General features: G+C 32.1%; 1 protein-coding gene across 1 annotated transcript; it reads right to left on the reverse strand.

Moving 5' to 3' along the window:
• Positions 1-1807: 1807 nt before the first annotated feature.
• Positions 1808-12054, reverse strand: NTS (neurotensin). The gene is made up of 4 exons (XM_063115544.1): positions 11982-12054; positions 9695-9756; positions 4292-4516; positions 1808-1960 (listed from the first exon to the last, which is right to left on the reverse strand). The coding sequence occupies exons 1-4, from the start codon at positions 12052-12054 to the stop codon at positions 1808-1810; spliced, it is 513 nt and encodes a 170-aa protein (XP_062971614.1).
• Positions 12055-25946: the final 13892 nt, after the last annotated feature.

A 25946-nucleotide genomic window follows, 5' to 3' on the forward strand; every position in this document is an offset into this window, starting at 1 on the left:
GATCCTAAATGCTGTAGTGAAAATACTAGATAATATGAGCTGGAAAGAAAAGATGGTGATTAAAGAGTAGAGTGCTTGAAACTGAAATTTTAGAAGGATTGAATTTATTGGTTGTGAAAAGTTCTATGATATGATCATGGAAGTGATTGGTTGAGATGAAATGAATGTGTTTATTATTGGATGTGAAAATGTTGAAGGGAGATTATTGAATGGATTCTGTACATGTATGTGGACATCCTCAAAAATAATAAATGAGACAAGTAACTAGGAGAACAGTAGTTGTATAAAACACAGAGGAGTGATAGACAAAATTGTCTTATGTTCTGTATTTCAAATAATCTGTAATTTTTATAAGGGGGAAAGAAAACAGGGTATAGAAGTAGAGCACATACCTCACTTCCTGACCCTATGTTACACTGTATGAAGGAAAAGTCAGTCAATAGTTGAAAGACAATTGGGGAAGCAATGAGCGTGAGTTTGAGAGAAAACCAGTGGAAGGGTTAAGGGGGCTGGAAAAGGGTGGATGTTGGCCTAGAATAAATAAGTTGTCCCGGGTTGTTAGTGCATACTGGAACTGAATCTAGGCATTCCGACTCCAGAGATCACAGTCTTCATCACTATGAAGTAGTTTTCTTCTTATGACCCGTCCCTAGGGCATTTTTTAATGCTGAGGCTGATGGGAATGGCAAAAGATGACGGAGTGGAGGTAGGGACAAATCACGGTCTTAAGAGATCTGTGAGATTAAACCTATGGGAGGAACATTCATCAAAAGTATAGAGAGTTCTAAATGCTTCTTAATTTGAGAACAACTCCAGCTCTGATTTTATCCTTCACGGATGACTTTGGGCTAGACTGCAGAACTGTTAGGAGAGGTCTTTCTACACCCCAGTAAGAGAGAGAGTCTGGAAAGTCACTACTAATGGTGAAACGTAAAGGCTGTGAGGGTTTATAAGACCGTAAGTGTGATCTTAAAAGAAATTTAAGAGGAGTTATTTTAAGTATAGCTTTTGCCTCAAATATGCCCTCTCAATTGGGAAAAATATTAGTCACACAAATAGCTCAGTAAAGTTAAAAATAAAGCTATCATTTATTGGATCAGAATGTAAAAAGGTGGGGAGAGTCAATAAAAAGCTTTTCTAATGGAAGTAAATCTGCGGAGAGACATATGATTTCAATGACTTGTCTTTTTATTAGCTGTCAAGTTCATTTAACAAACAAAAAACTCAGTTGAAGATCATTCATTAAAATAGGCATAATTAACAATAGTTCATTAACCATTTTTTCAAATGGTCCTATTTTAGCACAATAGCGTTCCCTATATCTGAGAGATGTAAGAATGAGTGTTGGAAAAGAGCATTTTGTATTTGGAAAGAAAATGATGTATTTCTCTCAATTCCAATACAACATTCAGTCAAATAATGGAAGAGGTGCTCTTTGTTTTGGGTTAACGATATGTAAGCTAGATTTTGCTGTACATATTATTACAACCTATTATGACTTGGTATAAAATGTCAAACATTTTGACTGTTTAAATAACTCATAATATGTTTTGCAAAATTATAAATAACATTCTATATGTGACTTAATAGCTACATCAAGTATACACAACACATCATGCTCAAGATCTAGATTTATTTAAAAACACTTAGTTCAATTTATATTAATGAAGAAAAATCACATCCAATAAACCACAACTGGAGAAGAGACAAAATAAGTGTGTTCTGTCACATTTTCACATAAATGTAATCTGATACTTAATTAAAGGATAATAAATCACAATCACATGTAAATAAAATATTTATCCTCTCAGTAGTAATAAGAACTTCTTTTGAGTATGTAGGGTCTTCTAGGTTTATTCTCATACAGCTGCCGTTTCAGAATGTAAGGAATTTTTCTCTTTATGACTTCTTCCTTCTCATTTTTGTCATTTCCAGTATCAAGAATATCTTCCTGAATTAGCTGCAAGATAGAGAGAGCATGAATGAAACTTCCATGCATCAAATCTTTAATTTCAGAGCACTTTTATATATTTTACCTCATTTGCTGTTTAGACATGTGTAGATGAGATATACAAGGTTCAAAAAAAGTAAGTGTTTTGTTGAATAAAAATTGCTATCAAGTGGCTGAGACAGGATAAGAGCAGGATCTTTCTGATTCTCTTTTCAGTGTCCTTCCTAGTTCACCAGGGTATGCTTTTTAAAATTTTTCTGTATATTTCAAGGCTATACAGTAATCCCTCCAATTGAAAGAACACTACAAACAGATCTATGAGTATTTTCCAGGCTGGATTTTATGATGGAGAGATCTAAATAGTATAAAATATGTCATATGTCACAGCAAATCTGGTAAACCAAGTTTGGCTGCAGAGGTAACAGGATTTTACATTTAATTAAGTCAACTACTGACTTGACTTGAAAACCATTTCAAAGATCCATTTCTCAATGACAGAGAAAGCCAAGTCTGATCTGCTTACTCAGTTTTTGTAGAAATCACCATATGGGAAAGCTCTGTCTAAATGGTTAAGATCTCTTCAGATTTTGATGCTTAGCAAGATTCTATTACACAGGGAGTGAATCTCCATGTAGAATCTAACCTAATTTCTCATTAAATATACCCCACTCAAGTTAATTCTAAATAATATTTTTCTGATAATACTATTCTGACTCAAAAATTTCAACTAGCATAAAATATTTAAGAACTCTTTCCAGAGCTTTGCACACAATTTATACAACATTTTAAAAAATGCTTAAGATGAAAATTTTCTTTATATTTGCAGTTGTCTTCTAAACTTTGGGGTCACTATAATACTGATAGGAGACAGAGGAAGTTTTAAACTATAATACATATGCATAAAATCATGTAACCAAGTACTGTATTTCAACCCACAGTTATTCAATTTCAGAGAAGGAGAAACAGCTACTGTCAAACAATCTAATTTCTTAATCTTTAGTTTCTCTCTGCATAGTCTGTAATTACTTGTACTGTGCTTCAAATTATCATTTTATTTTTAAATCACTCAATAACATTTAAAATAGCAAAAGTTCTAGTCTTGTGTGCACTTGATTTGTCTACATAATAGTTTATTGAGCATTTCTTTTCCTGGTTAAATAGCATAAACTGACATTTCCCTATTTTAAAATTTATAGTTTTCAAATTTTATTGACCTACACAATATTTAAAGACTAAACCATTTAGTTAAAATTAAAATTAAAGGATGAATAGTATAGTGAGTAAAATTAAAACTGGACTTTTTGGTTTTTTATTTAGAAAACACCTTTTGTTTTCCAGTTAGCATAACTTAGAAGTTCTGCTTGCATTTTCTCTTTTCCACAGGATATCTCTGTGGTAGTCAGTCAGAAGTTTGTTCCATTAGGAAGGAAGATACCCTCAGGTTCTCAGTGTTGGTGTATATCCAGAATATAAAACATTAAGCAAATTTCTCTCAGACGTTAATCTGAAAGAAATCTTTTTCCTGTTGGGGAAATTTTAAAACATTTCTCTTTAAAACATTTATTTATTTTCCTGTCTCTCTTTTTACCCCAGCATTTTTCATATCTTTTCAAAGCTCTAATTTATCATATATATGTATATATATGACACACACACACAAAGTCATGTGTGTTTATCTATAAACAAACACAGAACACAAAGTGTTTCAAATAAAACAGGAATGACACAGATATATATTCTATTATATATTTTTTATATAAATTTTTTAAACTATTTTTTATTTGCCTAATACATTCAAATACAAGAGGTTTCAAATAAAATTGGAACGATAGGGATATATATCCCTAACTTAATTTTTATTTAAATAAAAATATATTTTTATAATTTGCCTAATATATTCAAATACAAATGAAAGCTTTTGGGTTTCAATCTAGCTTTATTTGGAAACTTTTGTGTTCTGTGTTTGTTTATAGGTAACTACACATGAATTTTTGTTTTTCTAAGAAAATATTTTGAGTTTCTTAAATTTCTTAGACATGCCACTACCACCAACACCAACAAAGATTGCCTAAGCCTGCCTTCTATTTTTAAAAGCATGAGGATCATACTGTCTTAAAACATATCCCCAATTTAAGGCCAAAAAAAAATAAATTGCTAAATTTCAAATATTTGAAGGGCACTTTGAAGATTTAAAGGAATGTTGACCTCAACACATGGTTTGTTCTTTTTTAATATTTGTAAGTCTTCCTTTTATGATAATGATCAGGATTTTAAAAATCAATACAAATGAGAGCTAACTAGTATAACTATAATTACATTCATATTTTGCTTTTGTTTTACCTCCCAGTGTTGAAAGGCCCTGCTGTGACAGATTTTTTGGAGCTGGTATATTGTCAGCATTGCTTCCAAGCTAAAGCCATCTAAAGCAATGGGGGTTCTCCTTCTTGTAAGAAGCTCCTCTTCACCAATCTCTCCTGTTTCCTCAGCTTGGCTGTTGAGGTTATTTACAAGACTGCAAACATTTAGCAGAGTCATTTTCCAAGAGGGGACACTTGCTTTGCTGATCTGAAATGTAGAAAAAAATGGACATTGCAATTAAAACATGTTATATAAGTAAGAAATAAATTTCTATTGTGCTAAACCATTACATTTTAGTATCCAATTGTTTCTCTAGTCTACTAAATACAGTGTTACTAACTTACTAATGTCATGTCACAAAGTTGCATAGTGACAATACCACATATCTTCTATTTAATAGAATGCAATAATGTTATACACACATACACATACATTCACACACAAAGCAAAGCAAGAAAGTAAAAAACATATATACAGAAATGACAGTCAGTAGAAATATGTAAATATATGTATATATAACATGAAAATATTAAAATTTTTTAAAATGCTATTTCTTTTTATTATCTTTCATCTTAGTGTCTAATGGAGCAGACAGTGAGATGATATTAATAAATTTAGACAATTATAGTAGTGTGGAGTGTTTAATATATTTCATGTATTAATAGTTGTCATGGGCAGCATCATGGCTGACCAATTTATTTATTGTCAAATTATAATATTTTGTTAAATTATCTTTCTTTTCTAATAAGTTTTTATCTGAAATTTTAATCAATAACTTTCCTACATGTCAACAATAATCAGTAAGAAAACATAAGAATGTACAAAGATCTAAGTGTGAAATAATTAATAAAAATCAACAGAAAAATCAAAGGACATAAATTAAGAAGACTAATTTTCTCCAAATAACATAAAAAAAAAACAGGATTTAAATGATTACAAAGATATGATGGGAAAACTCAATAACAATAATATCAAGTGGCAATTTTCTGAATCACTCTCCAAATATAATTGCAAATCAATGTCCCAATTTGAAAAAAATGGGGAGACTGAAAGTTGCAGGAGAGGATTTGACAGAATAACTATGAAGTTAATTTGGAAGGATGAATGTGTGAGAATAACCAAGAATATTTTTAAAAATAAAAGGATAATGAGGATGGACTTACTCTACCAAGTATTAAAATCTATTTTAAAGCTATAGTAATAAAAAGCGTGAATTAATAGAACAGGAACAAACATAAAACCCAACAGAAGAGAATCTAATGTTCAAAAATTGACTTAAGTGCATATAGGTGTGTAGCACATAGCAAAGTTGGCATTTCAAATTCTTTGGGACAGTTAGTGATGGGATATCTGGACACAAATCTAGTTATAACCTTTCTTGACATATTATAGTCAAACAGGATCAAGATGGGTTAAATATGAATAAAAATAAAATACTGTATAAATATATAAGTTATAAACCTAGAAAAATATGAAGCCAATATTCAAACCAAAATCCATAAAGAGAAAAATAATTTTAAATACATAAATCTATAAAATATCTCTGCAAAAACATAACATGCTAAGCTAAAATCAAAAACAAGATATTTAAAGAATTAAAAAAAAAAAAAAACCTTTAAAAAATGTAAACCTTGGGTAAGTGACCTGAGCAGAAAAGTCACAGAATCACTCATCAGTGAGAAATACATTAAAGAAATATGTGGAATGGGTTTCAACTTGGCTACCATCAGATTGGAAGACTTGAAAAGGTACAAGTACATTCAGTGGTAATCCAAACATGGGGTAGCAGGTACTCCTAAATATTTTTCAGTCTGGGTATAGATAAGTATAATTTCTTCAAAGTTGTTCTCACAATATATATTAATGCACACCCTTTGGTTAAGAATTACCCAAAATAAATGAAAATCTGTGAGTACAAAGATGTACACTACAATGTTTTCAACTGGCTTGGAAATCCTTTTTAGTATGCCTCTTGAATATGGTTATCTATCCATTGTTTGAATTTTTCTGCTATGGGAGACTATTTTAGAGGCAGCATGCTCCATTTTGTGGCAGTAACACTTTATGCCCTGCCAATTAATGGGATACTATAATTTTATATTCAGAAAGCTCTTTAGAAATCATCTATTTTGGTGTTTTCCAAAGTTTCTTCCTTAGAACACTACTTCTGCACTCATTGATTACAAAAAAGAGTTGCACTGCCAAGTAAATTAAAAATCTTGAGTTTAAAGGAAATTTAAAGTCTTCCTGAATTTAGGTATCCTCAGGTTTTTACCTGCAAATACTTATTGTGACATTTCAATGTACCAAATGGTGTATTTGATATTCCCCAAACTAATTTGACCACATAAAGCTTTATTTGTAAAGTATCTGTCAGGACTAGTGTTGCCTAATTATTTTATAGATGAGGAAATAGAGCAAATTATCTTGTTCCTTTCTCAGTTAAAATAGTCACTACATCATGCAATACTACTGTTTTATGTCAAATTAGCCCCTGTTATACTTAGGAAGAAAAGCAGAGAGAGCACTCTTGACTAAAGGGTGTCAAAGAAGACATGTATTTGAAAACATATTTGTATAAGGCTTAAACTATAAAGATCATCTTCCTAATGCTGAATAAGAACCTTATCAAATTTCTGTTTTGTTTTGTTATTTAATTAAATATAACCTAAGCTATATGATTTACACTCACTATTTGTCATATACTGAACTCAGATGACTTCAGCAGATAGTGAATTCAAGAATTTCACAAAATTGAAAATAATTGATGTCATCTGTGGTAGAGCCCTGAAGCCCTGAAGTTTTTATATTTTAATATAAAATGTGAGGTTAGTGATAAACCTTAGATTCCCATTTTTAGTTCATAAACATATATTGAACTACTACTGTATAGAGGAAGAGTTTGATCATAGAAAATTATATTTCAGCAGCTTTTATAGAGCCTGAAGAAAACATACTGCACAAGCTTTTTAAATAAATATGTACAAAAACATTGAAAATAAAGAAAACTGTATTGTGAAAAAAAATTCTTCTCTATCTGCCACTTCTTCTCAGCCTTTGAAATCTCTCTTGAACTGCTTTTGCCTAGGTGTATGTCCACACTAGTATTTTAATGTCTAAATGGCTTTACTCTAAAACTGAAATTGCTGACATTTTAATAATAAAATGGAAAGAAGAATGCTGCAGCTTACTGAAGCTTTTAATAGTGGAGTTGTACTCATATAAACATCAAATACTATTCTCACTGAACTTTTAAGTATTGCAATTTAGTCAAAATAGTCATAAGTCTAGAGTTTTCATTTGCGCAGGGCCATGTACACATCAAAAATGATCAAATCAAAGAGAAATATAATGTAATTTTGTAAAAAAAAAATTAGAAAAGAGCTTTCTGTTCCCATCCTAGCAGCAAAATTAAAATAACTATATTTCGGAGTACCTACGCATCATAGGCTGTATCTTATATCAATTAAAATGAAACATTGGAATTCAATTTTTTTCCTTGATCTCTTTTAGAGATATATTTCATAACTGAATAAGAGAAAAATTATATTGTGCCTATACATTTTCTATGTATTTCTCTTCAGAGAAAAATAAAACTGCTCTATATACTGGAATTATGTTTTCCTTGAAGTATCTTGACCAGGGAAAGAATCACAATTCTACTTTCACATGTTCTCTAAATAGCTAGTACTTTACAGATTATATACTATTTTAAAGATTATTTCAGACTTTTATGTGTCAATATACACTTGGTAATTATAAAGGTACAATCTATAACAAGACACCAAAGCATTTTAATCTATACCAATTTTTAACACACCATTGACTTCATTTGTCTTCCTATTTTTGGGTTAAAGAGATTGTAGCCATTGCTATTCTGATTGAGTGCTAAACAAGGGATCTGTAATCATAAGTTACATATATTTGATCATTGAGTTTTAATGACTAAACTAAATTTGATCACATCTGATATGAAGCCTCCCAAATTATGGTAGCATTTGGTTCCAATCCGGTCAATTTTTGAAGATCTGGACCATCATGGAAATATATATGTGCTTAAACTTTCCCAAAATGTCTTTTAAAGACCACAATGGAAAACATACCTTTGTTTGCTTTGATATTATAATGCCTACACTCTCAAATACACACACAAACATGGATATTTATCTTTCACGCCCACTATCAAACATAATCCTACTTGTATATTAGGTATTATTGTACCTAGAATATGCTCATTCAATTAGAAAAGAGAAACCTGAGATGATAGAAGTTGAGATGAAATTTAGCTTCAGAAATCAGACAGGAGTTTTGAGTCCTTACTTTTTTACTACAACATCTGTTGAGTCCTCAGCCTTGGTACACCAGTGCTATAACAATGATTGTACCAGGTGACTGCCTCACCTCAAAATTTGTTTGTTTTTTTTGTTTGTTTGTTTGATTGATTGATTGATTTTTTTTTTTTTTTGAGAAATATCTTCTGGTTTGGAATGTGTACCCTAAACCTATATTTTGATACACACTGATTGACTCACTCTGTGTAAATCAATATTGTTTGGTAACATGGTAACCAGGTATATTCTAATTAAATTTTACTCCTAGAAAACTTGCTTGCAAGACCCCAAGTGGGTAGTGATAGGGCTCAGGATACACAGCTGTATTTGATTAAATTTAAAAAAAAAATGAGCAGGTTATATAGTGAAAATTTAAATCCAGATATGCAATAAAGAGCACAGTTCAAACTTTTTAAACTCATTACAGAACTATAAATGACTAGAAGATCATGAGCTTTAACATTTAATAACAAGAAAAAGAAAAAAAAGTAATGTTAACTAATCCACTTGCTTAAGATCAACTAGTTTATCAGTCATAGTTTTAGGATTAGATCTCAAGCCTACTGCCTGCTGGTCTATTGTTCTTTCCTCTCTACCACATTTCTTTTGCAGGTTCTACCAAATCTCTTTTGTAGATTCTCACTAAAAACTTTGATGTTTAAGAACACCATTTTATTTTTCCCAATACAATACAAAAGTTTAAAAGTTCACTCAGGTTTTATTAATGCACTTAACTTGAGGCCAACATATTTTTCATCATACCCATTGTAATAGATATGGAAACAAGTTCCTTTAAATACATTTACATGTCCACATAAATAATACGTGACTACTTAATATTGCAGTATGCCAATTGACAGTCCCTACAGTTTCTTTCCCTGTCACATCAACACTCTTAACTTTTGAACTCAAAGAGAAGTTTCTCAAAAAAGGAAATGCCTTCCAGGGAAATTTTCAGTCTTGATGGGAAGCTATTATTATAGGAAAAGGACATCATGTTTATAATGAAAGCTCATATGTTCTTCAACATTGGGTTAAAGTAAAGAAAAATTACCTTTGATGTATGCATATTGGTCAATAAATCTGCTTCTAATGCTTTCATTTCCTCTTCTGAATCTGAGTAAAATCAAAGCCACATGTTTACTATGTAATCACATGTTATATAATTATATCATCATCTATAGATTTTAGATTACTCTCAATGAATTTAGTCTCAGGGTCTTAGCGTCTTTTCTATGTATTTATTCTCTTTAAGACAGTATTCAGAAAAAACAAATCATCATTTTATTTTAGACAAACAGGCAGCTAGAATAGTAGAAGCATTTCTAGGAAAGCAAGCACATGATTATTTACCAATAGCACTATAGAGCTGCATTATATCTAATTTTGAGTTTTAAAAAATCTGATTATGTTGTATAATAGTTTAATCAAATATGCTACAGTAGTTTATTTTTACCAGCAATAGTTTACATATGTGAAACGTATGCATATTGATATTTTAAAAACAACATAATGAAAATATGTGTGCCATAGACTTTTTCAAGACAAAATAAAAGGAAATCCCTTACTTATAATTTTTAAACAAGATATTGAGATTTATTTAACTTGAGATGCTATTTTACAAAATACACTTTGAAATAATTTTTTCATACTTTACAAAAAAATGGAATTGTATGTACTTTGCAATTTTATCATAGACTGTTAAAAAATCGTTTAAGCAAGTGGAGCTGCCCATCAACACATATAGTGTTGAAAATGGATCTCTGAATTTTTTAGAATAGCTCTCCAACTTTTCATTAAAGAATATTTTACAGAGAAGAAAAATTTAGAAAACAATACAAGGCAATAGAAATAAAGTTATACAGCACTACAATAAGGTGGCCTAATTCATACTCACAGAGCTATCTTCTTTGCACTTTACACTCATTAGAAAGAAGGGTCATACTTGGAGAAACCATTTGCTAACCTGTCTCTAGGAACTAAATCATACTGGAGATCTTTTCTCCCTATTTGATAGAAATGCCATCTGTTTGTCAAGAGAAATGACAAATTCCATTAGTCATTTATGAAAGATGTATACCCAAATCCCCACAACTTTTGGCTACGACAGCAAGTAGTTTCAAGAGTTAATAGACACAGTGTTTAGTCAATAACCCATTTTTTCCACATATTTTAAGTATACCTTTAATCTCATGTAACTGTTAGATAAAATCATAACTGTAAAAGTTGGCATTTTTCTCATAAAAGATTTGCAATTTTAGAAGTTCAAGGTCCTTTTTAAATAAATTAGAAATTTTACATAAATCACATTTATATCTTCTGCTAGATTTTAATTTTTTAACAAATAAAGTCACAGCATGAGTTTGAATTAAATATTTCAATATCATACTTATGAGATATAAAAGCATAAAACAGGTTAAATATTTTTTGCTGCATTTTTCCCTAAGATTTTTTTTTCACCATGATGTGATTGTTCAAATATTTTTCAAACATTAATTAGAGCATATTGCAATGGTTACAATATCTCATGTTACTTTTTTAGATTTAAATTTTATTTTCAAGGTGAGTTATTGATAGATATTTAGCAATATATTACTTCTACTTACTCATCACATGTAAAACACTCTAAATCTGAATCATTTTTATTAATAGAAAAAATAAGTTTTTCAATTACATTTTGTATCACCTTAAGTCACATGCAAAAAAGAAACAATTAAATAAATAGCATGCCTATTTGTCACATAGATAAACTAAGTCAAATGTATTCTCAAAAGGACTTGGAATACTTTTGAATTTTTTAGAAATAATTTTTCTACAAATAATTCTTCATTAATTTATTCATTGAACATTAATTTTTACTTCATTTGTTGTCTTAACACACACACAATTAAAAAAATAATTCGGGGACAATTACAAGGGTAAGGGAGAGAGAAGCCATCGCTTACTAAGAGATTGACTGAGGATGAGAGTAAAGCATTTTGCATGGCATGGGTTTGAATGATGGTTTGCATATTGACAGGCACCGCCTCTGTACTTCTCATTAGATAATGATTTTAAGTTGTGTGTGTTCCTCTAATGGTTGCATTCCAAAGAGGGGCATGCAGTGTTTCACTGAAATCCCTTTTATTGCTATGAAGATTTAAAAAGTGAAAAGAAATCTCTCAGCCTTTGTAATCATGAAGACAGAGAAAGACGATATTCACAGTTTCTCTCACTAAAAGGCAATTCCTGAATAAGGGGAAGAAACTCTTTTCCTTAGATGCGTTAACATAAGTAGCAAAACACTGCAAAAGAGGAAAAATAAATCAGTTCAGGGAATCGTGAAATGCAGTTGGGCTTACCTGAGCACCGACTCCAGGAGCTGAAAGCCAGGAGTATCATGCATACCAGCTGGATTTGCATTCCTGCCATCATCTCTTTCAGACTTCTAGCAAGCCAAGTCCATAAAAGTCAGAAACACACTGATGGGGGCTCTCTCAAGGGCTTCCTCTTGCCTTCAGCTGGCTTTGAAAGTGAGTGAGCTATGAGAGATGCCCTAGCCATTCCCTATATATATAAGCAGAAGGATGATGTCATGATTGTACAGGGATTATCTTTTCAGGATGTTCCCTGCCTTCATCTCTATCCCTCCCCACCCTGACCCTCCCCACTTCCTCCTTCCCTTTTCCTTGGTCCCCCACTCTCCTCCCCCACTTCTGCACCTTCAGTGAGAGCAACGATCTTCCCTAATTGCTGCTGCTGCTCCAGATTTCTGACGCACAGAAGGAGTCATTCAAACGCACTGCCATGTACAGCATACTGGAAAAGAACCCCCAGTACATTCTTTCCCCATTTCCTCTTATTCCCCCACTCCAAGAAGTTGTCATTTGATTTTGTAAAACATGATATCTGTTAGTTCTAATATTTAAGAAAAAGCTCCAGGATGAACGCATGAAATCAGTGATTCCTCAGGCTTGGAAGTTCTTAAAGAATTTGTTTACTTTTCTGGTAACAAACTGCTAAGCAAATGTTTTGTGATTTCGAAACTAATGTAGATTGTAGATAATATATACTGGAAGAAAATAAAATATAAGCAAAGAATCAGTTATAATATAGAAATTAAGTGAAAGAAATTAGAGAGATAAAAAAATCAATAAACAAGAAAGAATAGTAGCTGCAAGGAACAGGGCATTATTTCCTAACAAATTGAAGATTTTATTGTAAATAACTGAGAGAATGACTGAATAACGTATACTGACTTTTGATTGAATGTCTTAGAAAAGCAATTTCATGTTTATCAAATCCAGCTATAGATTATTGATGTGCTTGCAGGTGGAAATATATATTGTGTTATTGACTGCTTTATTTCTGATTCTTTTCTTATTTTCTGCATACATTGCTCTGCTCTTTTGGATTCATTCTTAAATCCCCTACATAATCCTTTTCTAGCTGGCTTTTACCATTGCATCAATTTTCTTTTCCTGTTATTGTCCTCTTTTCACCATAAAAATGAGACTATACTTTTGAAAAGGAGACAATCTTAAATAACCACCATTCACCAAAGTAACATTTCTAAGACAGTCTTCATGTATTTCATAAGTTACAATAATGCTCATTCCTCCTCTGGGTTCTCAAAAGAAAATTGTTCAAAATGTCTTTTGAGGTGAAGCTTTCTTCTTGCATTAGGTATTTCAGGACACATGGAGTGATCTGAAAAGATCTGCTAGGGATGTGCATATTTAAAGGCAAAGGTGTCTAAGACTTTACTTTTTAAATGAACCAATCATGTATTAACAATGGAGAAAAAATGTGGATTGATTCCTGTAGAATTCATTTATATTATACAGTATATATCTATGAGATTAATTTTCCATCTTTACCCTAAACTTAAGGAAAGAAAATAATTTCAAACATTTAATAGTTATTTAAAATAGCAAGGAGGCTGGAAGGTTAGCTCAGTTGGTAGAGCCTGGTGCCTACAACACCAAAGTAAAGAGTTCAGATCTCTGTGTTGTCCAGTCACCCCATTCCCAGCAAGGAGTTATTTATATAATTTAATGTTTAGAAATTTAACAATTGTTGATTTTTTTAAATTGTAGTTTGTTTTATAAACTTATATAAAACACAATATTAAACACTACTCACCCAGGAGAAGTTTTCTATAAAGCGTAATTAATTGGCAGAGAAATTTGTAATACTTGTAGTACAAGTCTAGATTTTTTTTCCCCTACCAATAGGGGTCACAATGGAAGTTTAAAAGGCTTTTTATTCTTGCTTAACGGGTCATGTTAGAATTCTGAGGATTGTACTTACTTTCCTCTCATTATCAAAGTATTTTTGTAATAGAATCCTTTTAAAACCATTTCAGTGAAGATATCAAGAAATTATGTATTCTTTGCATGATATTTAAATTAGTCATTTTATTTGCTTTTGAACTGCAAACGCAATGAATAATCTTTTAAAATGTGTGACAGCAGTCTAACAGTAAACATGAAGTGTGATTCTTATTTCCTTCAAGTGATTCCTTCAATATATGAAGCTCAGGGAAATGTTTTCAAAATATCTTCCTAATTAATTAGAAAAAAAAGAATATAAGGAATAATGAAAGTTTGCTTTGTTTTAAGTAGAGAACATGACTTTTAATTGATAATGTGAGAATTGTTTTAGATAGATGATAAATCTCAAAGAATCAGGGAACATATTAACTATTGTCAAATGATTAAAAATCAAATATATGCTATACACTATTTTTCTTTGGGGAAAGGGAAAGGTGTGTAACATTTTGGTAAAATTATGATGTAGATAAGCTTGATCTGATCTTAAAATGTGCCCTTTCCTTTTTAGCTCTAATGCCTTCAAGCTACAGAAAAGCCAATTGAATAATTTACTTAAGGTGGGGATGTTAACTGTGGATATTTACATTTAAAAAGTATCCTAGAAAATACCTAAACGATGTCTGTAATGCAGGATTTTAGGCAACTTTCATGGAGATAGGTGAACTATTTTTATTCTAAAGGATTTTTACCAGAAATCCTTCTAACTTTTGCCTAGGTCTTAAAATAACTAATAGAGAGTTTTAACATTGCCCTTTGATAATCTTCTTGTGTTGGCCCTCCAGTTGGAGGTCCTTAACTTTAACTAGGAGTCACTTATCTAGGTACCTGTTCATTGTAACATGTCTACAGTATATAGATATCTGAGCTTCTACTGTGACTTAAGTCAGACCTTTATTAGGTAATTGCTCAAAATAATGAACCGAGACTCCTGGAAGATTGGAAATTAGAAAGACTGGTCTGTGAGCTCATTTAATTTGGAGATAGGAAAGCTTTGAAACTACCTGATGAACAGTGGAACTTCAATTTCATGTGATTTCTTCCTGTACCTTTGAAGGCTTTGTTACCTCATTAACAGCTTCCTGGACTCTCCAACCTTTCTATACCCTGGTAGCTAAAACCTGGCCTGTGGTGTTTTCACCATCTGGATTCTGCCATCTGTCTTCTTTGACCATCCTATCTCTCGCTTTCTGACGTTATCTCTCATTTTTAAAAGACTGTTTTACAGCCTAATCAATGTAAACCTTTCCAAGTTTGAATCCTGAAGTAGTCTCTTCTACTTTTTCCAGTTTCTACTAAATGCTCATCAGTAGTTTGTACTCTTTATAGTAAACTGTGAACTGCTAGAAAGAAAGACTCTCATACTTTTTCTTCCAAAGTTTACAGTCCACAGGTACTCAATACATACTTACTAAATTAAATTAAAATACTATTTATTTTAAATTTCTAACACGTTCCTTCTGTTTCCATTCTTAACATTTCTTTCAAACACCTCTTTTAAAACATCTTTGTTATTATTTATCTTCATAGTTTTTGTGAGCCTTTACACTCATTAATTGTCATATTTTTTGTAAGCCAAAACACTCAATTTTCCCAATGGTTTTTCAGTCATTCTTTTTCTCCCTGACTGGGAAAGCCAACTTCAAAAAATAATTTATGAAGATCCCTCAGGGATCATGTGTATTCATTAGCTGAGTCTTTAGGATAAATCATGGGTTTACTCCATTTCTCTAAATGAGTTTCTGCTTTGGAGCTGCAACCCTGATTCATCTGAACAAACAATGATGTCAAAATCTCTGTAAACCCAATTGATTTTTCTGTTCAATTCAAGTCCATTATCTGGAAATACAGGTAGGTATGTTTATGCACATGCCCACACCCACACAGTATCTTATACACAAGATGCGTATAGCCCAGACCTTGGAGATTTACGTAAATGTAAAACAAACGTGCAATTTCCCAATCTATGTGAAACCATGCTTTCTTTGCTCATAATCTCTACAAATTCCCAGCTCATTTCCTTTTGGCTCTTCTTGTCTCTGTTCTTGCATCTTTATAGGTAATCAACTTGGAAAAATTGATGATGGACTTCTGTAGTCAAAGCACAATTTTGCAACTTAAACCCTAATTATAACACATGTTTGTTTGGGACTCATATGTTAATGACTTACCATATTTAACTAAGGATATTCCACATTGCTATTATATGCTGACTTCACCTATAATTGTTTCTCTTATCTATGATATTATTGAGATACCACAAAATCGCTATTCACTGTATGTAACTGTCCTCATAATCCTCCTTTTTGAGTAAGGCCCAAATAAAGCATTACAGAAAAAGAATGTTCCTGAAAATTTTCTTCTTTTATGTTTATTACTTATAAAAATTTTTATAATAATCTAGAGTAAGAAATAAGATGAGGTTTTTATTGAAATAAAAGTTTTCCCCTCTTTTTTTTAGTCTGTCACAAAGTCTAAAAAAATTTTCATAGCACCTGCAACACCCAAAATAGAACAAGAAGCTCTTAAGCTACCGTTTATTAAAAGCAGATTCAGTGAAATGCTTTTTCTTTCTTTTTCTTAAGGAAATATTAGATGTTGAATTAGGAAATAATGGTTTTATATTATTCATACTTCCTCGTCCTTTTTTCAGTTTACATACTTTCCCCAGTGATCCTGATGAGTCTCAGGGCTGTGAATCTTTTCTTTTCCCTAATAACCTCCCAATTTGCATCTTTGATATTCAGAGATTTGTATATCCAATAACATCCTCAGCAGTTTTACTTTGGGTTTTACTAGGCAAACTTGTTGTCCAAAGTAAAACATTTGATTCCTCCAAACACCTTTCTAGAAATATTCTTCTCCTCTAGTGTTCATTTCTGTTATTAGAACCATGATTTACTGAGTTGCACAGATAAAAATATTAGAATTCCATTTACATTTTTTCTCTCCCCTATCACTTTCAAGCTATCACAAACCCCTGGGGGTACAAGTCTGTTTCCTAAACATATTCTAAATCCTACTACTTTTACTTAGTTCATTATCATCAGCCAGATCCAAGCCACCACCATCTTTTCCTTGCACCCATAACCACTTGAACAGTCTGCCTACAAACTGTCTTGATTCCTTTCATTGTAGTTACCATAGAGAAGCCAGAGTAATTTAAAATAATAATGATAATAATAATAATAATAATAATAATAAAAAAAAACTTATTCTTGTTATTCTCTGTCTAAAACACTCTAAAGTTTTACTTTTATTCTTAGAACAAATTCCTGTGTGGACTGTATTACCTGAGCAGATTCTGTCTCCCTCTCTACCGTGATATCCTTCTGTCTTTCTGTTTCAAGCAAACTGGTCTTCTGGCTTTTCTCCAAACATTCCAAGCTTTTTCTTCACAGATCTTCTATGAGCACTGTGCTTATATTGCTGTTCAGCAAATACTCATTCCCTTCCTCCTCCCAAAGTGGATGTGATATATTTCTTCATTCTATGACCTTGACTTTGGCTGTGGGACTTGCTTTGGCCAATGCGATGTTAGCAAACATAAGGAAAACAAGAATTTGATATGTGCTTGAAGTATGGCACTTGGCACTTGACCTCTTGCTCTTCTGCAATTTCCTTGAGAAGAGCTTTTGCTGAATGATCCCAAAAAGTGGAGAGACACATGGAGCAAAACTGTCCCTGCTGACTTGCAAACATGCAGTGTGAAGCAGAGGTTGTTTTAATTGGTATCGAGGAAATCTCTTTTGGAGATATTCCTAGCCAAATGAGATAGCATTAGAGAATGCTTCCTTTCAAGGAGTCTTGAACATTGTTTTTAATTGTAATTGACTTTTGTAAGTTCCATTGAGGAAAAACGGGTATATGGTGGTGCTAAAGGCACATGTTAGTACCTCCAATTTGGTTAGCCAATTTCTGCAGAGAGAATAGGTACGAGCTAGTTGTCAGAGGCAGAGGACTAGAGTGAATATTAAGAATAGCATTCTGAGTCTAGAAATACCAGTAACCTGAAGAATAAACCTGCAATTCATTTATTAGAAATGTACTCTATGATAGGCACTATGCCAGGTTAATTTAATTTCATGGAACACAGCACACTGTGAAGCAGGGTTCACATGATGATATTATTCCCATTGTGCAGATTAACAAAAATAAATAAAAAGAGCTGTAGAGACTTTAAGTAGGGATAAGGGGATTTATTAAGTAGAGCTTGGATAGGACTGAACAATGCTTTCATTTCCAAAGCAACAGCTAATCTTTGTAGCTTTAATACTAGATCCAAGCAACAAGTCAATAAAAATCTTGTATTAACATACTGTAGAAAACATTATTCCAAACAGAGGACAGGCTAATACTTCTAACCTAAAAGTACGGTTAGTAAAAAATGGGATCTGATTTTGATTCTATCTCATCAGTTTAACCAGGTTGTTCTCCCTTTCAGCCTTGGGTGTGTTAGACATCTTAAGCAAATATACAGAACTTTTATCTTAGAATCCTATAATTTTAAGGACAACAGAGAACCTAAGTGGACTCTGCATACACTGGATTGTTTTAACTGAGTGGAAGATTGGAAAGCATAGAAAGAAGAATCAGGGAGAAAGTGAGGTTGCAGCCTCAGGGGAGTTGAAGTGTCCTGGGGAGGAGAACATTTCCCACTTTGTGCTCTAGGTGGAGGCACTAGTATGTATAGAATGAAAATACAGTACCAGGTAAAAATTCTGGCAGTACTAGGCTATATTTTAATGAAGTCATTGACCCCCAAAATGTGAGAATTGTAAAGAGCTATATGGAGTTAGTCTGATACTTTCATCTTACAAAGAAACACAAACCCAGATACTCTGAGTGTTACAAATATTCTTCACTTTCTAGCTCTTAATCACATCGGTCCTGACTGCTCAGAGTCTGACCCTATTTCTTGTCCCAGGGGAAAGTTATTCTCCAACATCAATCAAAGTGTTTTGAAAAATTAGCTAATTCTCCATGAGTTTCACTATTGTTAGTACAGCATCCCCACAATGAGTTGGAGCACATCCAAAGGGCATTAGTCACTCTAAAATGGGATTTCATTTTGGACAGGTCTCTCTTTTTTGTCTTTATTCTGTATAAAATCATGCTTTTGACATAATCAGTTTAATTGCTATCTTGCAGTAAGCACAAATTATTTAGCTCCTACATCCTGGATTCTCTACTCAGATTTTCTTTTGTTTTACTATGTAATATCATTGACATCAGAGGAGAGGGTCTGAGAAGGCCTGGTAGCTGGCCTCAACCCACCCTGTTCTCTAGCAGGTTCTTGGCTGCCACAAAAAAAGAGTTCAAAGACAGAGTCACAGTACAAATTGAAAACAGGTTTAATGTGACAGTTAAGAATTATAGGCTTCACAGAGAAAGTGCAACCTAGCTCCAGAGACTGAGCAGGGTCTGCACCAAGTTTAATACAAAAGTATTAAAGTATTAACGTTTAGTACAAAGTGTAGGCTGGCTCAAGAGAGTGAGTATCAGCCCCTCAGAAATAAGATTAACTCGAAAGTAAAGTATACACACCACTCCCGGTGAAGCGAAGGTTGGTCCCAGGAAAGTGAGCAACCAACCACAGCAAGTTTAATACAAAACTACAAATACAAACTTATAGAAAAAGAGCAGACTGGCCCCGGGAGAAAACAGCAGCCTGCTAAAGGTAAGTTTCATACAAAAAGAAAGAAATACACACCTCAGAAAGAGTGTGGCTGGCTAGAGAGAGTGAGCAGCCCTGCCTTCTACTGGGATTCATCTTTTATAGTTTCGCTATAATACATATCATGCTAGCTAATGAAGATTTAACTAAGGGGGTGGTTCCCAGTTATACAACATAGTCCTTCACATGCTCAGTTGGTCTCTTTTTGGAGCCCTGTCATTGGTTGATTTCCAACATACCCACCAGAAAACACCTAGAATATTCAGTGTCCTCCAGAGCCTCTAGGGGAGGTCATTCAAGGGATAAACTCCACTTTATGGAGCATACTCGGCTACTGGTTTTATATAACTCTTCTCTACTGAGCATGTCAAGTGATTAGATTTGCATAAGCCAGCCCCTTGTCATCTCAATTTCCCCATGTTAGTGCCCAAAACAGGCCTAACTAGCAATATTGACTGTCCTCTAGGGAAGGGCCTAGAGGAGGGACTTGAGACTTTGGGAGTGGCTTGAAACCCAGAGGTGGGTACTGAAACCTGAACCCAGGGAAACTGAGCACCTCCTATCTCATCATCACCTTTTTTCAATGTCCTCTCTGGCCCTAAAGTAAGGTGAACATGTTCATAAGCTGGTAACCATACTCAAGTGCCTGCAAGGCAAGTTAAATGTCTTATTTAAGGGGGCCATCTGCTTGATACTGAGCTTCAGATGATTTTTCTCCACGTAAAAACATAAACCCAGGATGGCAGTTCTTCCAGTTTTTCAGGATTTTCTAAAAACTCATATTTTTATGAAAATCTTCAATCTTTAAATGCAAATATTTGGTTGAATATTTTCTTTACAATACTATTCAGGTAAATCACAATGTGTATTATTGAGTTCAGCTTCAAGATTCACCATTTTGCTAGGCTTTGGTTTAATCCTATTTCTATAACTTTCTACCTTTGCAGACTTAGATTTTAACTATCTGGGCTTTTTTCACTACCTGTAAAATAAAAATAATAATCACTCTCTAAAAGATGGTAACATGAATTGTATGTGTGAATATGTGGTACATGTATATTACAAAACGTATTATTTAGCATGCACTCAATAAATGTTAGCTTACACATCTCAGTGTAAGCTACATACTCCTCTCATTTATTCATTTCCCACCTTCTGTATTCCTACTTTACATTTACATACCTTAATCTGCTTAAATCATCTCAGAATCTGTTTGCAAAAATTTTAATTATACTTAATCTCAAAGATTCTATGCAAATCTTATCCTTCTTCCTTCCCTCTAAAGTTGGGCATCCTTTTGCCTCTTTGCTTTCCAATATTAAGTTCTTTTAATGTCAGTCCAATATGTAACATTTGTCCCCCTTTGGCTTATTTTGTAATTTAGGTAAAATTTACATACAGGAAGAGACATATATCTTAAATGTAAAGATGGATGAATTTTGACAATTGTATACATTTGTGTAATTAAAAATTCAGTAAAAATGAAGATCATTTTCTTCGCGCCCTAATATTTTCTCATGCACATTCCCAGAGAATGCCTTTGGCATTACAGGGTAAACACTTAATTTTGCCTGTTTTTGATGCTGATATAAAGGACTCAAAAGTCGTACACTTTTTTGTGCATGTCTATTAATGGTCAATATGTTTTTGAGATTAATTTATGCTTTGCACATATCAGCAGTTTGTATCTCTTTATTGCTGAGTACTATTCCATTGTATAAATAAACTATAATTTGTTTATTCAGTCTCCTGTGAGATGGACATTTGTGTTGTTTCAAATTTGGGGCTACTATGAATAAAGATCTTATGAACAGTCATAGAATAACTGGATTTAAGGGTACGTGTATGTTTAACTTAATAGGAACTACGTAATAGTTTTCTATGCTGTAGTACCATTTTAAAATCCCATTAGCAACATCCTTGCTAACACTTGGCGTTTCCACTCTTTTACACCTTATCCATTATAGTTTGTGTAATGTGCTACCTCTTGGTTTTAATTTGCTTTACGTTGATTACTAAGGATGTTGAGCTCTTTTTTATATACATAGTGGCTATTCTTATATTTTTCTTTGGGAAGTGTTTGTTCAGGTCTTTACCCATTGTTTAATTGGGCTATCTGTCTTTTTATTGTTGAGATAGGTTTTCTTTTTCAGACACATGTACTGCAAATTTTTTCTCCCAATTTGCAGTTTGCCTATTTTCATGAAAGTGTCTTTCAACGAACAAGTGTTTAAGTTTGAGGAAATCAGTTTATTATTTTCATTCCTACTGGTTAGTGCTCTTAATATTCTAAGAAATCTTTGTCTGCCCCAATGTCATGAAAATGTTTCTCTACATTTGGTTCTAGCTTTATAGTTTTAATTTTTACAGTTAGATCTTTGAAACATCTCAAATTAACCTTTGTGTATGCTGTAGAGGTCGAAGTTCATATTTTCCACTTCTGTATCCAGATGCTCCACATCATTTGTTACATTGATGTTTGTTTCCCCATTGAAATTATTTGGCTCCTCCTTAGAAAAATCATTGATCACATCATATATGTATAAGTCTCTTTCAAAGATCTATTTGTCTGACCTTATGTAAAAGTAACAGTATTTTGACAGTATTACTGTGGCTTTCTAGTAGCTTTGAAGTCAACAAGTTTAAGTTTCTCAGCTACGACCACCAATACAATGTTAACAAAGTGGCGAGACCAGAAAGCCTTGCCCTACTTCTGATTTTATGTGGAAAGGGTTCAATATTTCACAATTAAGTATTATGCTAACTGTAGATTTTTCCCTTGTATTCCTCTTTGATTTTTTTTTTCAAAATCATTTTGGATACTTTAGGTTCTTTAAATTTCCATATACATTTCAAATTGGGTTCTTTATTTGCATTTTACAAGTCTGATTTGGATTGCATTGAATTAAATTACTCAAATTGGAGATAATTTGTATCTTCAACATATTGAGTCTTCTAATCCATCAATATAGTATATTCTCCATATATTTCGATATTTTAAAACTTTATGTCTCTCAGCAATGTTTTGCAATTTTCAGACTAGAGGTCTGTTTTATTTTTATTTTTAATTATTCATTGTTAGTATATAGACACCAAATTGATATTTGCATAATGTCATTTCATCCTGTAATCTTACTAAATTCACTCATTAGATATACTAGGGCTTTTTTTTTTTTTTTTTTTTTTTTGCAGATTTCTTTAGGTTTTTTACCTAAACCATCATACTGACACAAATAAAGACACTTTTTGTCTTTTTTTTCTAAACTTAAGTCATTTATTTTCTTCTTCTTGTTGTTTCTTACTGAATTACCTAGGACCACCAGTACAATGTTAATAAAGAAATCCTTACTCTATTCCTGATTTTAAGTGGAAGGAGTTCAATATTTCACAATTAAATATTATCTAACTGTAGGTTTTTTCTGTGTATTCCTACTTGATGTGAGGTTTATTTTTTTAAATCATATATGAGAGCTCAATTTTGTCACATGGTTTTGGCACATCTATTAATATTATCATATAAGTTTTGCTTTTTTTCTTTATATTAATATGAGGAATTATTTTGACTGATTTCTTAAATGTTAAATCAGCATTATGTTTCTGTAATAATCCCTACTATATCTTGTCTTATTATCCTATTTATATAGCACTGGATGTATTTTGCTAAGGATTTTTGCATGTCTTTTCATTAGAGATAGTGTCCTGTAGTTTTCTTTTCTTGGAATATATTTAACTAATTTTGGTATTGGTATTAATCAGGCCTCACAAAATGATGTAGGAAGTGATCTGTCCTCTTCTATGCTCAAAAAGTTTGTATAAGATTGGTATCATTACTTTAACTTTTGATTAGAATCTACCAGTGAAGATACCTTGGCCTAATGGGAAAGTTTAAACTTTTGAATTTTTTTAAAACAAGTCTAAGCTTATTTATATGTTCTATTTCTTTCATCTAATCTTTCTAAAACTAATCACGGAGGATGACAAAAGGCTTCCTGTGCTTATGTTTAAGTCCTTCATGTGGATCTACAAGATCCAAGGTATACCACAAATTACTTAAGACATGGATAATCAATGGTTTAAATGAACATAAAAGTTAAAACTTACACATCCCAATAATTATCTTTCACCATAATCATTCTAGGGATCTCCTTACTAACTCTGACAATGATCACAATACCAGTTTGAGATGCTGCCTCAGTAAGTATCTCATTGGTTTTAAATGTATAAATATACCTGGCTGAATAATCCTTGTTTTAGTGATTTGTGCCTTTCAGTGATTTTCCTATATTATCTAAGTTATCAAACTAGTTGACATATATTTGCTCATAATATTTCTTTACCATTTCTTTGTTATCTCTTTATTTTCCATAGGATCTATGGTAACATCTCTTTTTCATTGTAGATATTAGTTATGTGTCTGTGTGTGCTTTTCTCCCCCCTTGATTAATTTTGCTAGGGATTTATTAGTTTTATTCATTTTCAAAAAGGCAACTTTTGGCTTTTGTCAATTTTTTAGATCATTTATTATCCATTCTTATCATTATTGTTTATTTTCTTCTACATACTTTTGATTTAAATTACTCTTCCTTTTCTATCTTCTTAGGGTTAGGCTTAAAATGTTGATTTCAAACCTTTTGTCTATTATAAATGTATAAGTTTATAGATTTCCATCAAATCATGGTTTTAGCTGTTTTTCAGTAATTTTGATAAATTGTATTTTTATTACCACCTATTTGAAAATATATTCTAGATTGAAATTATATCAAAAATATTTTCTGAACACAGTGGAATGAAACTAGAAATCAATAATAAAAGGAATTTTGGAAAATTCAGAAATATGTGCAAATAAAACAACACGCTCCAAAACAACCAAGGGGTCAGAAAGAAATTAAAACAAAAGTTCTAAAATATTATGAGATAAACAAAAATGGAAACAACATAGAAATACTTGTGGAATGCAACAAAAGCAGTTCTAAAAGGGAGACTCATAGCAACACATGCCTACATCAAAAAAGAAGAAAGATTTCAGATAAAAAAGCTAATATTACATCTCAAGGAACTAGAAAAAGAGGAACAAGCTAAGCTCAAAGTTAGTAGAAGGAAGGAAAAGTAATAAATATCTTAACAGAAATAAATGAATTATACATCAGAAAAAATAGAAAGAGCAATAAAACTAAGTTGGTTTTTTAAAAAGACAAACAAAATTGAAAAACATTTAGCTAGATTAAGAAAAAAAAAGACTCAGAAATACAAAGGATCACAAGAGACTACAATTATAGGTCAGCAAATTGGATAACCTAGAAGAAATGGACAAATTTCTGGATATATACAACCTGGATATACTCAACCGACCAAGACTAAATACTGAAGAAACAGAAAATCTTAATAGACTAATAATGAATACGGAGATTGAATCAGTAATAAAAAGTATTTCATCAGAGAAAATCCCAGGACCCAGATAGCTTCACTGCTGAATTCTATCAAACATTTAAAGAAATAATACCAATCTTTCTCAAACTCCTTCAAAAAATCGAAGAGGAGTAAATACTTCCAAACTCATTTTAAGAGATCATAATTACCCTGATACCAAAACCAGATAAGGACACTACAAGAAAAGAAAGTTATGGATTAATATTTCTGATGAACATAGATGCAATAATCGTCAAAAACAAATATGAGCAAACCAAATTCAATAGCACATTGAAAGAATCACTCATCGTTATAATTGGAATGTATTCCTGGCATGCAAATAAGATTCAACATATGCAAATCAATAAATATGATACACCACATTATCAGAATAAAGGACAAAAACTATATAGTCACCTCAATAGATGCAGAAAAAGCATGTGACAAAATTTAATATCCTTTCAAGATACAAACTCTCAACAAATTAGGTATAGAAAGAATGTAACTCAACACAATAAAGACCATATGTGCCAAACCTACAACTAACATTATACTCAATGATGAAAAGTTGAAAGATTTTCCTCTAAGATCAGGACCAAGACAAGGATGCTCACTTCTGCCGTTTTTATTCAACATAGTACTGGAAGTTCTAGCCAGAGCAATTAGGAAGAAGAAAGAAATAAAAGGAATCAAAATTGAAAAGGAAGAAGTTAAATTTTCTCTGTTTGCAGAAGACATGATTTTATATATAGAAAAATCTAAAGACTCCACCAAAATACTGTTGAAATTAATAAATGAACTCAGAAAAGTTTCAGGATACAAAATTAACATTCAAAATTAGTAGTGTTTCTATACAGTATCCAAAAATTTTTTTAAAAAATCAAGAACACAATCCCATTCACAACAGCTAT

This window comes from Cynocephalus volans, chromosome 12 (assembly GCF_027409185.1).
Source record: "Cynocephalus volans isolate mCynVol1 chromosome 12, mCynVol1.pri, whole genome shotgun sequence".
Lineage (NCBI taxonomy): Eukaryota > Metazoa > Chordata > Mammalia > Dermoptera > Cynocephalidae > Cynocephalus > Cynocephalus volans.

Excerpts from the sequence above, each read along its gene's own strand:
- NTS (XM_063115544.1), bottom strand. The coding sequence starts at position 12,054 with ATGATGGCAGGAATGCAAATCCAGCTGGTATGCATGATACTCCTGGCT. Across the intron at positions 4,517-9,694 it reads CCAATATGCATACATCAAAG|ATCAGCAAAGCAAGTGTCCC; the intron begins GTAATTTTTCTT and ends TCTACATTTCAG. Across the intron at positions 1,961-4,291 it reads GGGCCTTTCAACACTGGGAG|CTAATTCAGGAAGATATTCT; the intron begins GTAAAACAAAAG and ends TCTATCTTGCAG.